Below are 20,230 nucleotides of genomic sequence, written 5' to 3'. Positions count from 1 at the left end.
CATTCGTTTTCCATGTGAGCCAGTGTCTGTTGGTGGCATGCCCATCAGAGAACGTTGAAGTCCAGGAAACTTCATGGTAATGAGCTATGTGCAGTTGGTGCAGCGGCAACCAATCAGAATTTTGAAGTGCTCCACTCTAGGCAACACAACAGCTTTGAGTGAAAGGTGGGGGCCATCACAGTCTGCTAGCTGTCTGCTCGGCGTCCCCTCAGCTAATTCAAGTCACTGAATGTGACGTCTCTGCCGTGTTTGTGGTCTTGATGCCCTATGGAGGATTTTTCATGCAAATATCAGGCAGATAATCAAATCAATTAAAATCAGCTTTATTTATATAGCGCCTTTTGTGCAAAACTGCAATACAAGGTGATTAAAGGGATAGTTCAGGTCATTTGATGTGGCATTGTGTGAGGTACTCATGAATAGCTGGTACATCATCCACAGTAGATTCTGTTCAGCGCTGAAAATATTCTATATGGAGCTACATTTAAACAGATATTGGATTGTTTCATGGGTCTAAAACACATTTTTTTTCTCGTGGCCCCACCCACAACAACATATCACTCTGCCACTCTGCTGGGTGCTGCCAGTCAAATTTCCTAACTGGGAGCGCGCTGAACAGAATCTACTGTGGGTGTATGTATTGAGTATATATGACTACATCACACAACCCCATGTCAAAAAACCAGAACTGTCCCTTTAACGATATTAAAAAGCAGTAAAATCAATCAAAATAGGACAAAATAGATAGATAAGTAAATAGACTAAATAAATAAGTAAATAGGTTTAAAAGGCTAAGCAAAAATAAAAAATGAAGTCTTTCTTTTGAAACTAAGCAGTGACTTTGCCATCCTCAGGTCCTGCTGTTCCACAGGCGAGGGGCTTACCTGCAGAACACTGGTTCTTTGTCCTCACTTAGGACCAACTAAAAGGGCTGTCTCCGAGGACCTGAGTTGTCAGGCGGGGGAATACCTCTGACATGTATTCAGGCACTTATCCATTGAGTGATTTGAGGAATAATAACGGGATTTTATAAAATTTGTTTTAAAACTAACAGGCAGCCAGTGTAGAGACTAGGACAGGCGAGATGTGTGCTCTCCTTCTGGTGTCGGTCAGAAGACGTGCTGCTGCATTCTGAATGGTCTGAAACCTATTTACAGCTTATTTGGGGAGACCAGAGAAGAGAGCATTACAGTAGTGTAGCCTGCTGGTGCTGAAAGAATGCACTAGTCTCTCGGTATGTGAGAAAAGGCTGCACTTTAGCAATATTTTCTAAGATGATGAAAGCATGTTTTGTCACATAACTGATGTGGGATTTAAAACTGAAGTCATGATCTAGAAGCAAGACGAGTCAGGACTGGGACACAACTGACTTTGGAACAGTGTCATTCACCCAGTCTTTGAAAGAGTTGACAATTTAGATGTTTCTTCAATAATAACTTAACACCCCGTATTAGCATGAATTTATACGTGAAATAAAATGCATTCCAACAACAGTTTTTCGGGGCAAAGAAACCTGGGATATGTCTGAGTTTTCACTGATTTTTTCCTGTGTGTGTGTGTGTGTGTGTGGTGGTGGTGGGGGGGGGGGGGGGTTTAGTGACTTCACACTTTTTTGTATCCTTAATCTTAATCAGAGAAGAAACATGGTTTATATAAGTTTGGTGATATATTCTGTATTTGTCTTAGTGTCAAAAGGTCCCATGGGAAAAAAACCAACAACAATTAACTGATCCTAAGTGTGCTGTGTGTGTATTCAAAGTCTGCTGTATCATCTGTGGCACCCACTGTAATTTATTTTGTTGGTTGTTATTGATTGTCCTTTGTTGCTTCTGTTGACGAGCAGCTCACTTGTTCTTCTTTGATACACACAGTTGAAATCTCTTCTTCTATTTCTACACAGCGGTGTTTCTTCAAAGACTGTGAACGCGTGAACAGCCTCTTACACTGTGAACACCAGTATGGCTTCTCTCCAGTGTGGACACGCAGGTGGCGGCTATAACTGTATGAACTGTTGAAACATTTCCCACACTGGTCACAGCTGAATGGTTGCTCTCCGGTGTGAATACGAAGGTGACGCATGTAGTTGCTTAGACGACCAAAACCTTTCCCACATTCTTTACACTGGTACGGTTTCTCTCCAGTGTGGGTGCGCACATGCTGCTTGTATGTTTTGGAAATAGAGAAACTTTTCTCACACAGTTCACAACGGAAGGGTTTTTCTCCAGTGTGTATACGTAAATGTGACTTGTAATTACCTAACTGAGAGAAACTCCTCCCACACTGGGCACAGCAGTATGGTTTCTCTCCTGTGTGCACACGCAGGTGTATCTTGTAACTACTCAAGTCACTGAATGTCTTTTCACATTGGTCACACTCGTATGGTTTCTCTCCAGTATGGTTACGCAGGTGTAGACTGAAATGCCCTGACTGAGTGAAACTCTTTCCACAAAAGTCACATTGGTAGGGCTTCTCTCCACTGTGACTGAGCAGGTGTCGCTTGTATGAACTTAAAAAACTAAAACTCTTTGGACACTGGTCACAGCAGTATGGCTTTTCTTTCGTGTGGACACGCATGTGTATCTTGTAAATACTGAAGTAACTGAAGCTCTTCTCACACTGGTCACACTGGTATGGTCCAGTGTGGTCACGCAGATGTTTTCTGTATGAGCTCTGGTCGCTGAAATCCCTCCCACACTGGTCGCAGCAGTATGGTGTCTCTTCAGGGTGGGTATACAGATGTAAATTGTATGCATTTAGTTCACTGAAAGTGCTACCACATTGTTCACAGTGGTACAGTTTCTCTGCATTGTGAGTGAGTTCATGTCTTCTCAGACTACAAATCCGACTGAAAGACTTCCCACACTTCTGACACTGATGAGGTCTGGTCCTGTCTGTGTCTGTTGGTTTCATCTGAGAAAAACAGAGAGAGATGAGGGTCAGAGTGAAGGGCTTAATAAAATGCTGCTACACTGTAACAAATTCCTGTAAATTTACGAGGAAATTTCAACAGTACAATCCTGTTATCTTTAAATGCAGTATATTACTGTAAACTTTTCTCATGAAACACTATTATAAAAGCATTTTACAGTAGCCAATTTAAATGGCGAAAACATTTTACACTGCAGCCATTAGCTAGCTGTATTACAGTACTTCACTTTAAACACTATCACATAATGAACCACATACTGAAAATCTCAGATTTTCATTTCAGTAACCGCAGAGAAACCAAAGCCTTTATTTAACATAGTTTATATTTAACTCAGGACTATAACTTCAATGTCCAAAGTTAGAATGCTTAGTATGAGCCTTGACTTTTTCTTTTACTGTTTTGTCATGCATATGGTTGATCTGATTACCTTGACTGAAAACATCTGAACCCAAAGCTGTGCTAAAATGTAACAGCATTATTCATCAAAAGCCCACTGTCAAGCAGTGGTTAAAGGATAACTTAGGGACTTTTGAACCTGGGCCTTACTATCCCATGTTAAAGGGTGTAAATGATTGAAAGGAACAAAAACCTATGGAATTGTTGGGGTATTGAGCAAGAACTTTTTACCCGGCACCAGCTGCTACAATGTAAACAATGAGAGTTGCTGAAATAATGCTGCCTCAAGGAAGCAGCAACTCCCATGTTTTGAGAGATAAAATTAAATTTTGTCAATGAAGTCTGGGAGCGACATAACATCTGCCCCTGCTTAAACAAAGTTTTTTTTATTTTTTATTCTTATTTTATTGTTTTTCTCTGGCCTAATATAAAGTAGGCGACTTGTTGTGGTTTACAACAACACAGCATGGGCTAGTTCATGTATCATATATGCTTGTTGTCATTTTTTCTTCTTTTTCCTTTTTTTCCCCCTCTTTCTGTTATATTTGTTAATTAATAAACAGTTACACACTACCTTTTGGTCAACTGCACACATTAACAAGTAATTCTACCAACATGCAGCAGTCACCATGTCAGATATGAAAAATAATTCATGGAATATTAAAGTTTGGGAAGTTCCATTGAAAGGGAAAAATATTATCCCTTCTCAAACAAGATAAAAGAAGACGTTGCCTTTCTGCAAGAAATTTATCCAACAGATAATGAACATATAAAATTAAAAAGGGATTGGGTGGGTCAGGGTTTACTTTTCTTCATATAAAACTCATCAGAGGAACAGCCATCTTGATAAACAAACACACTCCATTTCAATTAGAAAAATCTGTTACAGACCCTAATGACAGGTTTTTTTTTTTTTTTATCTTAGGTTCGACCTGTGGAATCCCAATAACCTTTTTCAAATGTTTATGCTCCCAATACAGATGAATCAACATTTATGTGGGACATGGTGCTGCTTTTTAATGAAAATTGTAAAGGATTTGGAGTGATAGGTGGCGACTTTAACTGTACAATGAATTCTATCTTAAATCTAAATCTAACCAGACTAAGTGCCACAGCTCCAAAACTTCAAAGGTCCTCCACAGGTTATGTGCAGAATGTGGACTGATGTCTGGCTTGAATTAAATCAGGATGTCAAAGATTCTACTTTTTTCTCAAATGTTCATAATTCATACTCTCGAATAGATTATTTCTTTGTCCACTTAAAATATATTTACATGATAAAAGATTGTGGAATTAAATAATCACTGTTTCAGATCATGCCAGACTTCATTTAAATATTCATTTCAACAAGGAAAACTTTGTCTCTTTGATACTTCCTTACTGATAAAGAATTTGCATCAAAAATTAGAGTGTGGATTACAAATTATTCAAAAGAAAATTATGATCCCTCATGGACCCCAATACCATCTGGCAAACAGCAAAAGGCACGTTAAGAGGATTATTTATTTCATATGTATCATTCAAATACACGAACAACGGAAGCATAGACAAGAACTTGAGAAAGAAGTAGAAAGATCTGAAGCACTTCATAAAACAGTATCTACGATAATTGGAGACAATTTACTGTATCTAGAGCCAAACTAAACCTCTACATTACAAGAGTAATTACAAATAAAAAGAACCATGTTATAACAAAAACATTATGAATTTGGTGATAAACCAAGCAAACTACCATCAACTGAAGGAGCAGCAAGCAGAAAGGATGATTAAAGTAATTGGTTTCAAAGATAATAATATAACCTACCACCTAAAAGAGATTAATCAGGCTTTTTATGAATTTTATAATAAACTTTATAAATCCTACAGTAATTATTCACAAGAAGAACTAATTAATAAATTATTAGAATCAGATCAACAATACCTTAATTCACCTTTTACAGAAGTAGTTCTGGCTACAGTTAAGTCTATACGTTCAAATAAAAGTCCAGGACCAGATGGCTTTTCGGACAGATTTTATCAAGAATTCTGGAATGATCTCCAACCCATTTTTATATCAATGATTAAAAGTTTTTGTCATAATAGAATACTCCCTCAGTCAATGTATGTTGCACATATTAATGTGTTACACAGATGTGGCAAGGACCCCCTAAATTGTTCCTAATTTAGACCTATAAGTCTCTTGATTTTTTTTTTTTTTCAAGTTATTTTTTGGGCTTTTTTGTGCCTTTAATGGACAGGACAGTAGAGAGACAGGAAATCGGGAGGCAGAGAGAGGGGAATGAGGTTAATTCAGTACAATCAGGCTTCAAAAAAGAAAGACATGCTGATGATAATATAAGAAGACTTCTAAATGTTATAAACTATTCAAAACACCTGTTGGAGGCTCTCTTTTTTTCTCTCTTTGGATGCGGAGAAGGACTTTGACAGGGTTGAATGGAATTTTCTTTTCTCCATTTTACACAGATATAATGTTGGTTCTAATTTTATTGCGTGGATCAAATCAATTTATAAAAGTCCTAAAGCAGCAGTCATCACTAATGGTATGTCCTCTGATTTCTTTTCCTTAACCAGAGGAACAAGACAGGGGTGTCCATTGTCACCTTTGCTTTTTGCAATGGTGATTGAACCACTGGTATCTGTAATAATACAAACGTTAAAGGATTGAAGATTAATAAAAATGAACAGAAATTTCAATATCACATTTATACAGCACAATAGAGCAATTTGGAAGATACTCAAGGTATAAGATAAACTTTAACAAATCTAATGCATGCCTCTTACATACAGTATGACGACAACAGAAAAAATGTACAAGTCTTGTCCTTTGAAATGGACACAAAGGGGGTTTAAATGTGTTTTTAACAGCTCCTGCTCAAACATTTTAGATTTAATAGCCCCACTTGGATATAAAAAATTGAAAACCCCCTCTCTTCCTGGGTTGAATGACGAAATAAGGTTTTTAAAGAGACAATGCAGAAAGGCTGAGAGGAAATGGAAAAAGGACAAACTGGACAAACTAATGTTCACTTACCAGTCTAAAATCAAAGAAGCAAGGAACACCTATTTTCACAACTCATCGCTGATCATAGTCACAACCTAAGAATCCTTTTAAATCATTAAAATCTGTGATTGGTCCCCTGCCCAGCCAGCCTGTCAATCCTCGCCAGAGAACTGTGAACTATTTCTTATCTTACTGACAAAATTGAAAAAAATCGTCAACAGTTCAACACTTAACTTAGAGAGCAGAATTTGTTGACTCCTGACCCCCTTCTTCTCTTGGCCATTTCAGTAAGAGCTCACTGTAGCACTTCCTAAATCCTCCACTTGCCCCTTCAGATTGCATCCCTTCTTGGTTTTTAAAAACTGTTTTTCACACGGTGGGTCCAGACATTTTAACTATTATAAATTGCTCTGTCATCTGAGGTTTTTCCCTTCTATAGTAAACATGCACAGTTTAGCACAGTTTTTTAAAGAAACCATCTCTAGATCCCTCTGTTTTAAGTAATTTTAGACCCATATTTCCTAGTTGCCATTTTTATACAAGATTTTAGACAAAAGGTTTCGCTCCCAACGTAGTACCGAGACTGCTCTGGTCAAGGTTGCAAATGATCTGCTACTTGCTGCTGATTCTGGTCAGTCCTCTATTTTAATCCTCCTTGACCTCAGGTCAGCCTTTGATACTGTGGACCACAATGCCTTAATTGGTCATCTGAAGAACAGCCTGGGCATCAGTGATGTGGCCCTGGACTGGTTCGTCTCTTACCTATCCAACAGGTCTTTTTCTGTAATGTTTGATTTTTGATGTAATTTTTGATTCAGACCTTCCTTTTGATGCTCAGGTGTCCAAAGTAATGCAGTCCTGCTTTGCCCAACTCAGACAAATAAGGAAAATCAGGTTGTTCCTTTCACCTTCTCACTTAGAAAAGGTCATCCACGCTTTTATCACTTCCAGACTTGATTATTGTAATGTTCTTTATTCTGGCATCAGTAATCGCAACATCCATAGATTACAATTAAATCAAAACGCTGCTGCCAGGCTCTTAACACGTAACAAGAGAAGCAACCACATTACACCAGTCTTGCAGCCCTTCACTGGCTACCTGTGAGTTTTAGAATTTAGAGGATAGATTTTATTGCTAATTTTTAAAGCCTTACATGGTCAGGCTCCAGCCTTCATCTGCAAGATGCTGACTCCCTATCAGCCCGACTGCTGCCTGAGATCTTCCAGCAAGACACTACTAGTGGTTCTGAAATCTTGACTTGTCACTAAAGGTGACTGAGCCTTTGCAGTTTGGGCCCCAAGGCTGTGGAATTCACTGCCTGGAGATCTCAGGCAGGCAAATTCAGCAGCCCCTTTTAAATCTCTTCTTAAGAGGTACCTTAATCCTTTGGCTTTTTCTTAACCACTGGCTTTGCTGTAACTTTTACCATGTTTTTGTCAATGTGTGGGATCTTAATTATTTGCTTATTGTTTTACTATTGTTTTTATTGTTAGTATGTTTAGTTGTAAAGCACTTTGTAAGTTGGTTTTGAAAGGTGCTATATAAATAACAAAATCAGAGTCCATGGGGAGTCTTGATCTCTCAAACTTAGAGTATTACTTTTGGTCAGGCCAATTAAGAAATTTAGTATAATGGTCGATGTGGAGATGTGACTCCAGCCAGGAAGCAAGCCTTTTTCATCCTTTACCTCTATTTATAAAATACTTAAAATAAAAAAAACATGGAGCATTTCACTGTACAATATTTCACTTAACATCAATCAAATGCAAATGGTCAAGTTTGGGTATAAAACAATTCAAAGATCTGTTTCATAAAAACATGATATTAAAATCATTCACTGATTTGAGAACTGAATATGGTATATCTAACAGATTTTTAAAAATATCTACAAATTTGAAACCTCGTTCCTCTCATTAATCAAGGAAACTAAATTAAGATTTGGATTGTCTGAAGTAGAAGATCTGACATTAATATTATCAACCACAATCAAAGGTAAAAATTCAATAATTTTATGATATCCTATTCAAAGGAGATCATTCATCTTTCCAACCGCTATTAAAGACTTGGGAAAAAGATTTATGAATGGTTATAAATGAAAACAACTTTTGTAAAAGATTACACTTTTCATTTACAAGTTATAAAAACAAGGAAGCCAATTTTAAGTTTATTCATAAATTTTACCCCACTGCTATAAAAATGCATTAGATCTCTAAGGATAACTCATTAAACTGTCCCAGATGCAGGACAAAAGAAGGAACATTTATACATACATATATATCCTTTCTGGAACTCAACTTTCACTACAGCAGTCTTGAAAATTAAATTTGATTTAAACCCTTGTTTTTATTTACTAAGTGATAGGCCCGATTTTCTAAGTACTAAGTAGCCAAATCTTTGCCTCAAGAGAGATTATAAGCCTGGAGAAATATAACTGCGATTTTAATTTTCAGGACCTATGGTCCTTACTAATTTTTGGTATAGAACATTTTTCTAGAAATGACCAAAAATAAATCTGGACAATATTTGGTAATGAAATTCTGTGAATGTTATTTCATCATGACTTATTGACATATTAAGGTTGCTGTTAGCTACAACTTAGTTATTGCTGCTGTTCTTTTTTTTTTTTTGTTGAGGCATACCTCAGTGTGTATATATATATATATATATATATATATATACACACACACACACACACACACACACACACATACAGTGTTTGGGTGTGTATATACAAATGCATACACACCTGTATAAATTGATTGATTGATTGATTAATTGATTTGTTTTTGTTTATTTTCTGTGTTTCGTTTTGTTTGCTGGGGTGGAGGGAAGGAATGGGACGTGGAGATGTTCAGTGTACTGATGTATTTGTGGGTTCATCCATTGGTGATTTGGTGATTGCCGATTGTTGTACACTGATTATCATGAAATAAAAAGATGGAGAAAACAAAACAAAAAAATGATACATGCCTTTTCCTTACACTAACAACATAAACAATGAAGTCGTTTCATTTAGTATGCTACACAAAAAATAATAATCCAAAGTGGTATGTAACTTATTTATTTTAATGGACATATATATATATATATTGTGATGTCACAAGAGGTTGTGTCCTGGGTGGTAAATACATTCCTCTCTGATGGCTGCAGTCAACCCCCATAACAAATAGAGGAATGCTCTGTCCCCACCTGGTGGCAGGGAAGAGAGACTACAGGAGCGGAAATTACCCACTTCGCACAGCTGTTAATGATTGAGTCTGATTCACTGCTGGGACACAGCCTACTAAAAGCCCAGAGAGAGACACATAGGGACAGAAGTGTTTGGAGGACGGTGACTGCAGACCAGTGGGTAATGTGTTGAATCAAGGAAATGTATGATGGATTGAGAACTATTTTTTGAGAGACATTTAAGTTACACTGCCAGAGAGACTTTTTGTGGAGAATCTGAAGAAGATATTTAAGTTGATTTGTTACTGTTTTCGATGTGACAAAAAGCCCTGTTTTGTTAATAACTTTGGAAAACCCCAGTAAAAGACTTGATTCGTTTTGAAACATTTTGTGTTGTGGTCTTCTTGATGCCCATGCCAGACATTCGGTGAGTCAAACCTCTCATGACATCACAATATATACAGTATGTGTATGTATATATATATATAAATAAAAATACTGAAATACTCTTAACAATATATGATATATACACAATGCATCATTGCCATACACAATATATTTACTGTTGATTAGCGTGTTGGCTGACAGGTCAGGCTCTGCATGTGGCATCATGTGGGCGCTCTGGCAATATTCTTCTGCTTTGCCAGCTAGTGTCCTTTAGAAAGAATATCACAATTAGCCATCATCTCTACAAAAATGACATTTAGATAATTAGATCTGAATGTTTTTATAGGACGTATAACAACATGGGACTATTGCTACATAGGTTTTATGGGTATAAAATACTTATTTGAGAGGGTTGGTTAGTACATTGAGTGAAGCAGTTATGGACAGTGTTTCCCATATTTTTGTGTGGCTGACCGACACAGGTACATGAATAATTAATACAAGAACATTTTTTTAATATGAGAAATGGTCTCAACTGCTAGAACCAGTATTGTGAGGAGCACCCTCATGTATGTAAAACAAAAGAGCTACACACAAAAGAAAGATGTATTTATATGAATAACAGTGGTCTAAACAATTACACTTTCATAACACCATCTTAAAAACTTTGTACATTTGTAAAGGCATTGCCAACGACCTGATTTTTAGAAGTTTGAAGAGCTATGCTACGTTTCTATCACATTAAGTTGCACTCACCGGTGGGGGAGAAACTCTGATGAAATGGTGGAGGTGGAGAAGGGGTGGTGGTCTCATCAATCCGTTTTAAAGGTGTGGAAGTAGAGGAGTCTCTCACAACTAAAAAAATAACACAAAACACAGATGTCCAATTCGCAGCCATTAAAGACATAAGATAAATACTGTAAAACCACATCTACTCACAACTACAGTGCAGACATCGCGAAACATGTAGGCTACACAGATTACATACAAGGCAACATTACGTGTAATCATAAAGTTAGCTTCACTGTCTATTAGCATAGCTGACGTTGCTTACACTCAGTGTTGCCTAACGTTAGCTTTGGCTAATACATACGTTGCTTAATGATGAAACAGCTGAAACGGCTTATGAAGTGGCTAGCTATGTTAGTATATAACCCCCCCCCCCCCGTTCCCAAAACAAAACAAACAAGATAATTACCTGTCCAACAGAAATACAGCCATCATAGCATCACATCTTTTTAGGTCCTCTGTTCCCTCAGTTGTCAATGTTGATTCTTGTTTTGCCTCATACACTGTCCAATTTTATTTTCATTGCAGCTTTTTCTGCAACCGTCTTCCTTTGACGAGCGAAGCTGCTGCTGAAGTCAAAACCTCAGGTGGAACTGGTTGAACTTTCTCTGCCATTCCTGTGCTTCTTCTTCACCCGCGACTGCCGCTTGTCTGACGCAGCTCGGTTATGCAGCAGTACGCGCAGGCATGCTAGTGAGGTTGACAGATAGGTCGGCCAGCCAATCATTGCATCAGGACCGAAGGCAATGATTGGCTGGAGTTTTTACAGCCCTGTGAATGACACAGAGGACGGATATTTTTCTGTTTATTGTCAGAGCATTTCATTTGTTCATTGCTATCAGGATATTAAGAGAATTTAAAGAAATATCACAAAAAGTGTTTCTGAAACAGATTACCTACTCCAGCTTTAACACGTGCTGTGAAGTGCCCTGAAACCAGACTGGAACCTGTTCAAACCCGATCATTGTCTATAAAATATATCCACTGAGATGAAATTACTTTCTCTAGAACCTTAGATAAAAGAAAGTTTGGAGATTGGTCAATAGAAAGGGGGTTCAAATTAGGTTTCTTCAACAGAGGGTGGATAATGGCATGTTAAAAACTGTGGACAAGAACCTGAGGCCAGTGGATTGTTAAAAATGTGTAAAATAACAGGGCTAACAGTGGAAAATACTTCTTTGAGCATCTTAGTGGGGATGGTTTTCAGGATGCAAGGGGAGGAGTTCTTGTGTGAGACTATACTCTCTAACACTGAAACTGAAAAGGGGTTGAAACCGAGTAAAAAGAATGAAAGGATCAGGCTGGGTTTGGAACCTGGTATTCTCCACATTATCAACTAAATGAGCAATCAGACAGCTCAACATCAGGTCCAGGAAAAGAGGTGGAAGAATAGCTGATTACAGCATTAATGATCTTAAAGAAAACTTCGGGATTATTGTTATTTCTAGATAGCAGTTCAACTCTAATCCTTAACTGCTTTCTGATAAGTTAACATTTGGTTTTCACGGATAATATGTGTCATTTCGGACGTGTTGACCATCTATTTTCTATTTTCTATGGTACAGTCTCCTCTCCGGCTGCCCAGTGTGACATAGTTCAGCTGACGGTGCTGTCAGCAGCCTGGCAGGCAAGATGCTCTGGATAGCAAGAAACTTTACTTTCTCTGACTTTGTGGGAATCTGAAGTTTCCTTTGATGATGGACAAAGGATTTAAAATGGTCTTACAGGTAAAACATGAGATGAATGTGGGCTGATACAGGAGTGAGGTGTAGGGCTGCTGGTCTGCTGGTCTGCAGGGCTGCTGGTCTGCAGGTCAGCTGGACTGATGCAGACAAGGCAGGGGAGTGAATCATATTTCTCATATTTTTAGGTAAGGTGTGTTGAAGAAAAGATTTCAGTAGCAATGTTCAGTGTTTATAAAATTGAAACACTACTGAACCACAAGCATAAAATCCTTCTTCGGGGACACCAGTATGATTTTTGGTCTATATCACCTTTATGGGTAGACCATAGTTCTGGTTTTATCATCATCATCATCATCATCATTATCAACAACATCAGTGTTTCCTGTGGATCAAGAGGTTTGGTGTGGGGGCAACATGATGGGGGGTTGTTAGTAGGAACAGAATCGCAGGAAAAAAACAATTTTCTTGGGTCTTGTTGTTGTTGACAAAAATCACTAAAGAAGAACTAATTCTGTGGGTAACTGTTGCTGCCATGACGGAGATGTATTGTCGAACCAGGCAGTGATCCCTGATGTGACTGTTTGTGTCTGTCATTCACTCTCAACATAAATGTATAATAAGCATCTCAAGGTGGGGGTGGATTCTCTATTTTGACATCAGTTATAGCTTAATGTAAGAATGAGTTCCATATTGTAAGATTTGAAAAAAAATCTGATTATCAAAATAATGTGGCGGGCCAGATACTATTGCTGGCGGGTCAGTTTTGGCCCACGGGTTGCCAGTTGGCGACCACTGGAGAAGGGGGAACATACAAATTAACATACAACGTGAAGACAGGTGAGTGTTTTTTTGTTCTATTTTTTTTTAAATTATTATTATTTTTGCGTGGTGGCAAAGATTTTAGCGTCGTGGGCCACCACACTGAATTGTTACCAGCAGAACACTGAACACCATCATTATTATTATAATTCTTGCTTTCTTTTAGACTGAAGTCAGAATCGTTTTTTTTTTTTTAACCTATAAAATAAATTAATTAAAAAATGCGCTCTGATGCAGCTGCCTGTCTCTAATATGTAGTCTCCATTCTGTGGTCTCGAGCAGTGTCCCGCCCACAGCACCATCTGATTGGTCATATGTCACGAGTAACAACCTATCACACTGAAGGCTGCTGTGTACACAGCCGCTCACAGACTAGAGCAGCTCCGGTTAATGAGCGTAGCTATGTGTCTAAAGTAAGACAGCAGAAATCACTGAAGATGTAATAAACATCACAATCCTCTACACTAAAATTACAACAACACCAGAGAGGGAGGGAGGGGGAGGGAGAGAGGGAGAGAGGGAGCGAGAGAGAGAGGCTTGCGCCAACTGCTAAGCTAAAGCAACGAGCTGATCTGAACAGAGAGTTCTGGTTGCTGCAGCAGAACTAGTGTAAGTTTAAATGTAGAGCAGGTAGTTAGACACTGTGATGAAGAAAACAGCAACATAAACTGTTCAGACAGAGTAGAAATAACTCTAGCAGTAAACAGAAACTCCAGAGACTGGAGATGAGACACCACACTGACTGCAGCACAATTACTGTTACTGAAAAGACATTTTTCTGCAGTAGAAGTAAAATCACTGTGTAAACATGTTCTTAGATAAAAGTACAAAGTGAGTCAGTAAAAATTAGAGCCCGACCAGCATTGGATTTATAGGGCCGACTCCGATACCGCTATTAGGGAGTAAAAAAATTCTGCTATCCATATATTGGCCGATATATAAACACTTGCGAAAAAGGGATGTAATGAAAGCAGGATATTTTACAGTTTAACAATAAACAATAAACTTTATTGTCCAAAATGACATCAGCGCACTGAAACGGTAAACTTCACTGGGAATTAAATTGATCTATCACTAAAAAAAAAAAAAACTATAAAAAAACATAGGAGAATATACATATACTACTATATATATATATATATATATATATTTAACTTGAATGAAAACAAAGGATCAAATATACATGAAATGCTGCCTATATAACTTGACCCAAGCATTTCCTGCATTATTGCTTCTTAATAAAAGTATTCATATCAGCACATATTGGAGACTATACGTGCCACTGATTTATCTTTGATAGGCCAATATTGGCTGATAAAATCGGCCTAAGAATAAATCGGTCCGGCTCTAGTCAAAATGCCTCTGAGTAAACATGTTACATTTTAAAAGGATAGGGGTAAAACATGTTGTATGGTGATAATAATAAATATGATAAAATTATTAAATTAATGAGCATCTTTACATCACCAGGTGAATCAGTTCAGTCAGGCTTTTTTCAGTCTGTGCATAGACATGATAATTACTAATACACACTCAGTTGTTAGTTTATTAGGAACATATAGCTAAAACTGATGTAGTCAAATACAACAGTCCTGCAGTAAATCCTCCATGACAATTACAATGTTCAGTTTTTATTAAAATAGTTTTAGACTGTTGTTGATTTAACTGTATGATCACTGTGGAAGGTGTAGTGTGTATTGCATTATACAGAGGTGATTCTATTATTTAGCCTACTTTCATTGATATAAATGGGGTGAAGAGAATAATAGAAACTCCTGGACGCCACGTTTGGTGTCCTTATACAGCAGTAATTTTGTGCTGGCATATCCCAGATATCAGTTATCGGTCATGATTACTTATAATCAGTATCAGAATCTGCCCTGAAAAAAACGTTGGTTGATCCCAAGTGTGCACCCCAAATAACGTTGTAGAAGTCCACAAGAAGTCTGCTTGACAGGCTTTGCAGGGTTAATGAATTGTAGATTTGGACAACCCCAGGTTCCCAGGGATGTCCCTGGAGCACACCCATTTAGTGTGTAAGTGAGTGACTGGCAGTGTAGAGAACATTTTATACAACCACAACATCCCCCGGGGCTCAGAGGGCATGATTCTCCCTTTATATATTAGGCTTTTAATGTGAAACAGCGGCAGGAAGTAGGACACTGCATGAATCTGCACAAGAAAAAAAAAACAGAGACCCAACAAGCAATTCTGTGTGTGATGGTCGGTATGATGGCTGGGCTTAAGTCATGGTCATGACAACTTAGTGGGTAATGTTAATTTTTATTAGACCTCACCTCTTCTGAAGAACTCATTTCAAATCCTTATTGGTCAAAGTTAACGTCCTCGAAATGTGTCTCTCCTCGTCAGCAGATTTCAGCTCTGAAATCAAACAGAGACAGACTGCTCAGACCAGGAGCCCCCACTAACTGTACAATAATACTGCAGCTGGAAGTGACTGTACTGAATCATAAAGGCTGTCCCCAACACTGGAAATTCACACTCATGTGCCAGTTTATGGGTCCACCTAGCTAATGCAGTCTGATACAACAGCCCTGCAACAAATCCTACCATGCTGCACAATAACAAACTTCATTTGTATGGCACTTTTTACAAAGTGCTTCACAGAAATTAAAAAAATTGGGGTGCAATCTTGATTTAGAGATAAAAGGCAATCAAATTAAAATCTTAAAAAAAGCATAAAACAGACACAAAAGCCTTAAAAGCCTTTTTATAAAAAGAGAGTTTTAAAAGAGGACACCGAGGTAGCTTGTCCAATTCTCAATGGAAGATTACTCCACAGTTGAGGAGCCCCCACTACAAATGCCCTACCACCGTCTGTCTCCTGCCCTGCCCTTGGAGCCAACAGCAACAGCTGATCTGCTGATCTAGGAGAGCCAGCAGGGATATAGGGGGTGAGAAGGTCAATGATATAAGATGGGGTCAGGCCACACAGTGATTTAAAATCAAGCTTTAAAATTTTAAAACCTATTCTGAATGTCACTGGTAACCAGTGCAGTGAGGCAAGAATTAGAGAAATGTGGTCATATTTTGTCAGTGTTTCAGAAGAGGTTGCCTGCTACTGTAAAACACTGCAGGACATCCTGAGTTACTCACACTAACTGTGTTAGGTAGTGCAGACAGTACAGGTTCTTTTCATCTGTGCAAAAGCAGCTTAAATCAAATGTCAAATGTTCATAAAAAGCATGTGTAATACTGACACTAAATCTGGGGATCTTCCCCTCTTGAGATATTCAACAGCTTTCAACCAGCATTTTTGGGCTTCCTGCAGTTTACTGGACAACAAGATGCAGCACTAGACTGTGATCCACTGTTGTGGTGAAACAGTGGCATCAGTCATCAGAGCTTGAGTGTAGGAAGCATCAAGTCATACTCTGGATTCAAGTATTTTCAGTCATAGTTTAAATTTGAGCAGGACCAATTCTGACATGCTGGTCTTCAGGTTCACCATCAAAAAGAATCTTCCTCTCTACCTGAAGACCAGATACACTTCCAACCTTTTACTAAAAGAGGGAACAATCCTGCTTGATTTGCCACAGTGCAGCAGGAATATGGTTAAGTTGCCATGGTAGCGCCATACCTACTTATTCAGATCTTGACTGAAACCCGAGCGTCCTTCTGGATGGTGTTTTTACAGTTTGATGAAAATATGAGAAACAGGAAGAGAAACTGGACTGAGGAGGAGAAACTGGAGTTGTCAGATGAATCTGCCAAAAGGAAATAGAGAATGCAACATTATCTGAAGCAACCACAGTGTTGATGAGTTACAGACAAGACAGAGCGTCCACAGGGTTTCCTCTGTCTGCCTCAACACACGTTTCGTTCATTTTTTTCATGAGAAAAACTCAGCGTTCTCTTTAATGAAGATTAACCATTGTAGAACCTTCCATTAGAACTTTGCCTTTTTTTGAAAAATATACTGAAAAAAGAATTCAAACTAAACTAAAACCGTATTTAATTAGACTTCAGTGTATTTGCTGAGGACTGGGGGTGGGCATGATTAATTGAAGATCGATAATTGATCGTTAAGAATTTTTTCAATCACGTGGATCTGATCTATCTAATGCGTGTATCAACGAGGTTGTGTTTTGTAGTGTGTCTTGAAGCAACACAATAAATTTCACTATGTTGCAGCAACCAGCCAGGTGCAATTTAAATTTTCAACAGAGAAAAATGAATACTCAGCTGCCAGCGTGCGTACTGCCGTTGGCATCGCAGGTAAACATGAAGAGAGCAAGGCGAGGTTTGGTTCGGGAACATTTCAAGTTGAAAAATAACAAATTGCTGTGTATAAGTGTTGAGCTTGGTTTGTTATTTGTGAAGCTTCAGGCTCCGCTGCCATTAGGAGTGCCGCACATCCATGTCCTTTAATATAGTAAAGTAAAGTACATATACAACAATGTCAAAATACTCCATTATAAGTTCTGCGCATAACATAAGTACAAGTACATACATATTAGGAGCAAAATTCTGTTAAAATATAACAGTCCATCTGACTGATTTAATATTGTACATGACATCATTAGGTTCAATAGATTAGATTTGAACACTTATTAAAATTAAACCATGTGAGAGGTTTAGAGGGAAAATCACTGATTAGTGGAGCTGTTAACAACTCACATGCTGCTGTTTGTGAGATGTAAAAAACGACAAAAAGGTTGGAAACCAGTGGCTTAATACAGTGTGGTGAGCTACCACCACAAATAGAATCTAATCCAAAGATATATATTGCACCTAATGCAAAAGATCAGTCTGGAGCACTGATTAATGCATCAGTGGTTGTTAAGTGTTTGTGGTTCAGTTTGTTCCAACACTGCCTTTGTACAGACAGACGGTTTGTAAGTAACTAACGAAAGTTGGAACACCTGTAGGAATTGCTTACATCAACTTTGATTTACTTTTACTGCTGCAGAAAATCTGTTTTTGGTGACCGTCAGGCAGTTTACCTCTTACCTGGATACGATTTATTAACTGGATTTAAACTGCTAAAAGAAGTGGCTCTTTTAGTTTTGACCAGTAGTATGCATGTATAATATTTGTGTAAAATAATGTAAAAATATTTTAGAGTGGATAAATCGACTTCTCAGCACTCTAGTTTGACATGTCTGTACTGCAGCTCCTTGTTATTGATTGGCTGACACACACACACACACACACACACACACACACACATAGGTTTTCCTGCATTAAGATACACTAGCCTAGCTCTAATGATCCGAATGCATCTTGTAACCGAGTAGAGAAATGATATCACTGCTGCTTACACTGTCAGTCGGATTTCGGAGCTGTTGTGAAAATCTGAAGAGTGTCTCAATTCATACTCATACAGTACATAGACATGTATGTGTGGCCCAACCTATTCAGAACACTTATCCAATAACGGAGCATCTGCCTCGTTTTACTGCACTACATCAGCAGTGACCAATGAATTCACCGATTACAACAACACAATGTTCAACTGTGTTGTTCGAATGTGTTCGCTTTGTCAAAGATAATACAAGGCTAAACGCGAAGAAAAACCCCCGTTTGGTTCCCACAAACAACTACCAGGCTAATCTAGCACAGGGCTAACATAAACAGCAGCAGCCTAGAATTACATATCCAAGCTAACAAGCTAATACAACTAACAGCGATAAGCCGGAAGAAAGCTGCTACATTTACACGGTTAAACTGTCTCCAGCTTCAAGTGATAACAATATCCACATACGTAGACAGAGGAAAAAAGAACGGAACAGATACCTTTTTCTCTCCAACAGTCATTCTTCTGTTCACATCAATGTTGCCACGCAAATACCGCCATCTTGCAAACTGACGGCACAATGACGTCGCTGCTGCTGCTGCTGTTGCTGCTGCTGCTGCTGCTGCTTCTTCTTCGTTCTTACGGCGGTTGGCAACCAGCGTAACAGGTGCATTACCGCCACCTTCTGCTCCGGAGTGTGGATCAGAGCTCAAATTCTATTCCATAACCCTGTCTATGTAAGAAATTCAGTGAAGACTTTACCTACTCTATTAGGTAAATTCATCAATGTTTTGAGTGTGAAGTCATAAAGCTCCACCTTCCTGAGCTCTTCCTTTATAGCTAGTCTCGCTAGCTCATACCTATCACATTGTGTAATTCCATGTATTATTGTTTCCTCTGCCTGATAATATTCAAACAATCCAGTTGGGTGTTTTCCTATAATTCTGAGTGTACTGTTTAAATTGGAATAACCTAGCCTTATTCTGTTTCATATGACCTCCTCTCTTCTTGAACTACCGATATTTCTTACTGTTGATTTACTGTTTAAGCTGTATAGAGATCTTCCCGTTGTTTCTGTGTTCCACTTCCCTTGCCATTCCTCTGTTACTTTATTCCAAATTATTGCTTTGACTTCTGCTTTACTTAATGGGATTTGCAAATTTATGGTGACTCGATGTAATGCTTGTTTCGCTTGCCTGTCCACCTCCTCATTTCCCCTCAGACCTACATGTGCTGGAAGTCTGGAATGTACTTGTAACACTTTGAATAGGATATCTTGACGGCTAGAATTGAAGGATCTCAGGCTCCTAAGGACTGAAACAGAGTCAGAGCAAATTATAGTCTTCCATGGTTTGTTTTCCTCCACCCACTTCAAAGCCAAAAATACTGCCAGCATCTCTGCTATAGATTCTTCAGCTTCTTCTTCTTCTTTTGATTTGATTTGTGGTTGGCAACCAGCTTTCTGACGCATTACCGCCACCAACTGGACAGGAGTGTGGAGAATTGGAATGGCAAAATAAAATAATAAAAATAAATAAATTAATTAATTAATTAAAAGAAAGATGATACATGAGAGATACATGATTAGATGAATATACATTCTCCCTGATGTTTCTCTGAGTAGGTTCAGAACCAATTCTGAATGTCCACAATGTGCACATCTACCAATTGAATGTTTACCGATTTTGTGTAGTGTCTGATGTAATGTGATGTATGTCCTATCCTGAGACGAGTAATGACTGCCTCTTCCTTTCAGTTCCTGCCCATCCTCCTTCCCAAACCCACGTGATTCTGG

General features: G+C 38.3%; 1 protein-coding gene across 4 annotated transcripts; it reads right to left on the bottom strand.

The window, feature by feature from the left end:
* Positions 1–1,694: 1,694 nt before the first annotated feature.
* Positions 1,695–19,010, bottom strand: LOC111230486 (zinc finger protein 239-like). 4 transcript variants are annotated; one of them, XR_002665444.1, is made up of 7 exons: positions 18,936–19,010; positions 16,777–16,903; positions 15,473–15,557; positions 11,081–11,442; positions 10,639–10,737; positions 10,059–10,150; positions 9,103–9,242 (listed from the first exon to the last, which is right to left on the bottom strand). XR_002665444.1 is itself a non-coding variant. In XM_022757237.1 (4 exons), the coding sequence occupies exons 3-4, from the start codon at positions 15,488–15,490 to the stop codon at positions 1,807–1,809; spliced, it is 1,122 nt and encodes a 373-aa protein (XP_022612958.1). In that variant the 5' UTR covers positions 15,491–15,557; positions 16,777–16,903; positions 18,936–19,010; the 3' UTR covers positions 1,695–1,806. The 4 variants fall into 4 exon arrangements, 2 of the variants coding, with proteins under 2 accessions (XP_022612958.1, XP_022612957.1); XM_022757237.1 differs by lacking the exons at positions 9,103–9,242; positions 10,059–10,150; positions 10,639–10,737; positions 11,081–11,442 and adding an exon at positions 1,695–2,910; XM_022757236.1 differs by lacking the exons at positions 9,103–9,242; positions 10,059–10,150; positions 10,639–10,737; positions 11,081–11,442 and adding an exon at positions 1,695–2,910 and having other exon boundaries at positions 16,781–16,903.
* Positions 19,011–20,230: the final 1,220 nt, after the last annotated feature.

The sequence above is a fragment of the Seriola dumerili genome, unplaced genomic scaffold (genome assembly GCF_002260705.1).
Source record: "Seriola dumerili isolate Sdu_G_001 unplaced genomic scaffold, Sdu_1.0 BDQW01000267.1, whole genome shotgun sequence".
NCBI lineage: Eukaryota > Metazoa > Chordata > Actinopteri > Carangiformes > Carangidae > Seriola > Seriola dumerili.
The sequence above is the reverse complement of the archived record's forward strand: the minus strand, read 5'-3'. Positions and strand labels throughout refer to the sequence as shown.